The 396-nt window shown below is 58.8% G+C and overlaps 1 protein-coding gene across 1 annotated transcript in view; it reads right to left on the reverse strand.

Annotated features, from left to right (window-relative positions):
- LOC102761370 (collagen alpha-1(V) chain-like) overlaps window positions 1-396 on the reverse strand; it is an 89,263-nt gene that overhangs the window by 39,033 nt on the left and 49,834 nt on the right. The window contains exon 10 of the mRNA XM_015572366.1: window positions 132-137. Within this exon, the coding sequence (XP_015427852.1) occupies window positions 132-137 (6 nt within the window). The remainder of the gene's footprint in view (window positions 1-131; window positions 138-396) is intronic.

The raw sequence follows: 396 nt of genomic DNA on the forward strand, positions 1-396 counted from the left end.
AGTGGATTTGGGGTCCTCAGAAGAGGCAGCCACAGCCAAGGGCTGGGGCACCGCCCCAAAGGCAGGCGGCGCCGAAGGCTCTGCTTCAAGCCCCAAACCACATTCTGCCAAGAGGCCCCCCGAGCCTGAGCCTTCGTGCGGGTGCATTAAAGCTGCGATCTCTTCCAGAACCTTCTCTGGGGCCCAACATGGGAGCGTTGGGGTCTCTGAACCGGCTTGCCCTTAACCTCCTGTCCAAACTCGGGGCGGCCTCCGCGTGACGGGGACCGACACCTGCACCTGCCTGTTCCATGTGCAGACACATCTACTTATAGGCCATGCGCACACACATCTGCTCTTCAAGTATGTGTGTATCCAGGTATATATACGCACACGCACACACATGCGTACACACAT

The sequence above is a fragment of the Myotis davidii genome, unplaced genomic scaffold (assembly GCF_000327345.1).
Source record: "Myotis davidii unplaced genomic scaffold, ASM32734v1 scaffold609, whole genome shotgun sequence".
In the NCBI taxonomy this organism is placed as follows: Eukaryota; Metazoa; Chordata; class Mammalia; order Chiroptera; family Vespertilionidae; genus Myotis; species Myotis davidii.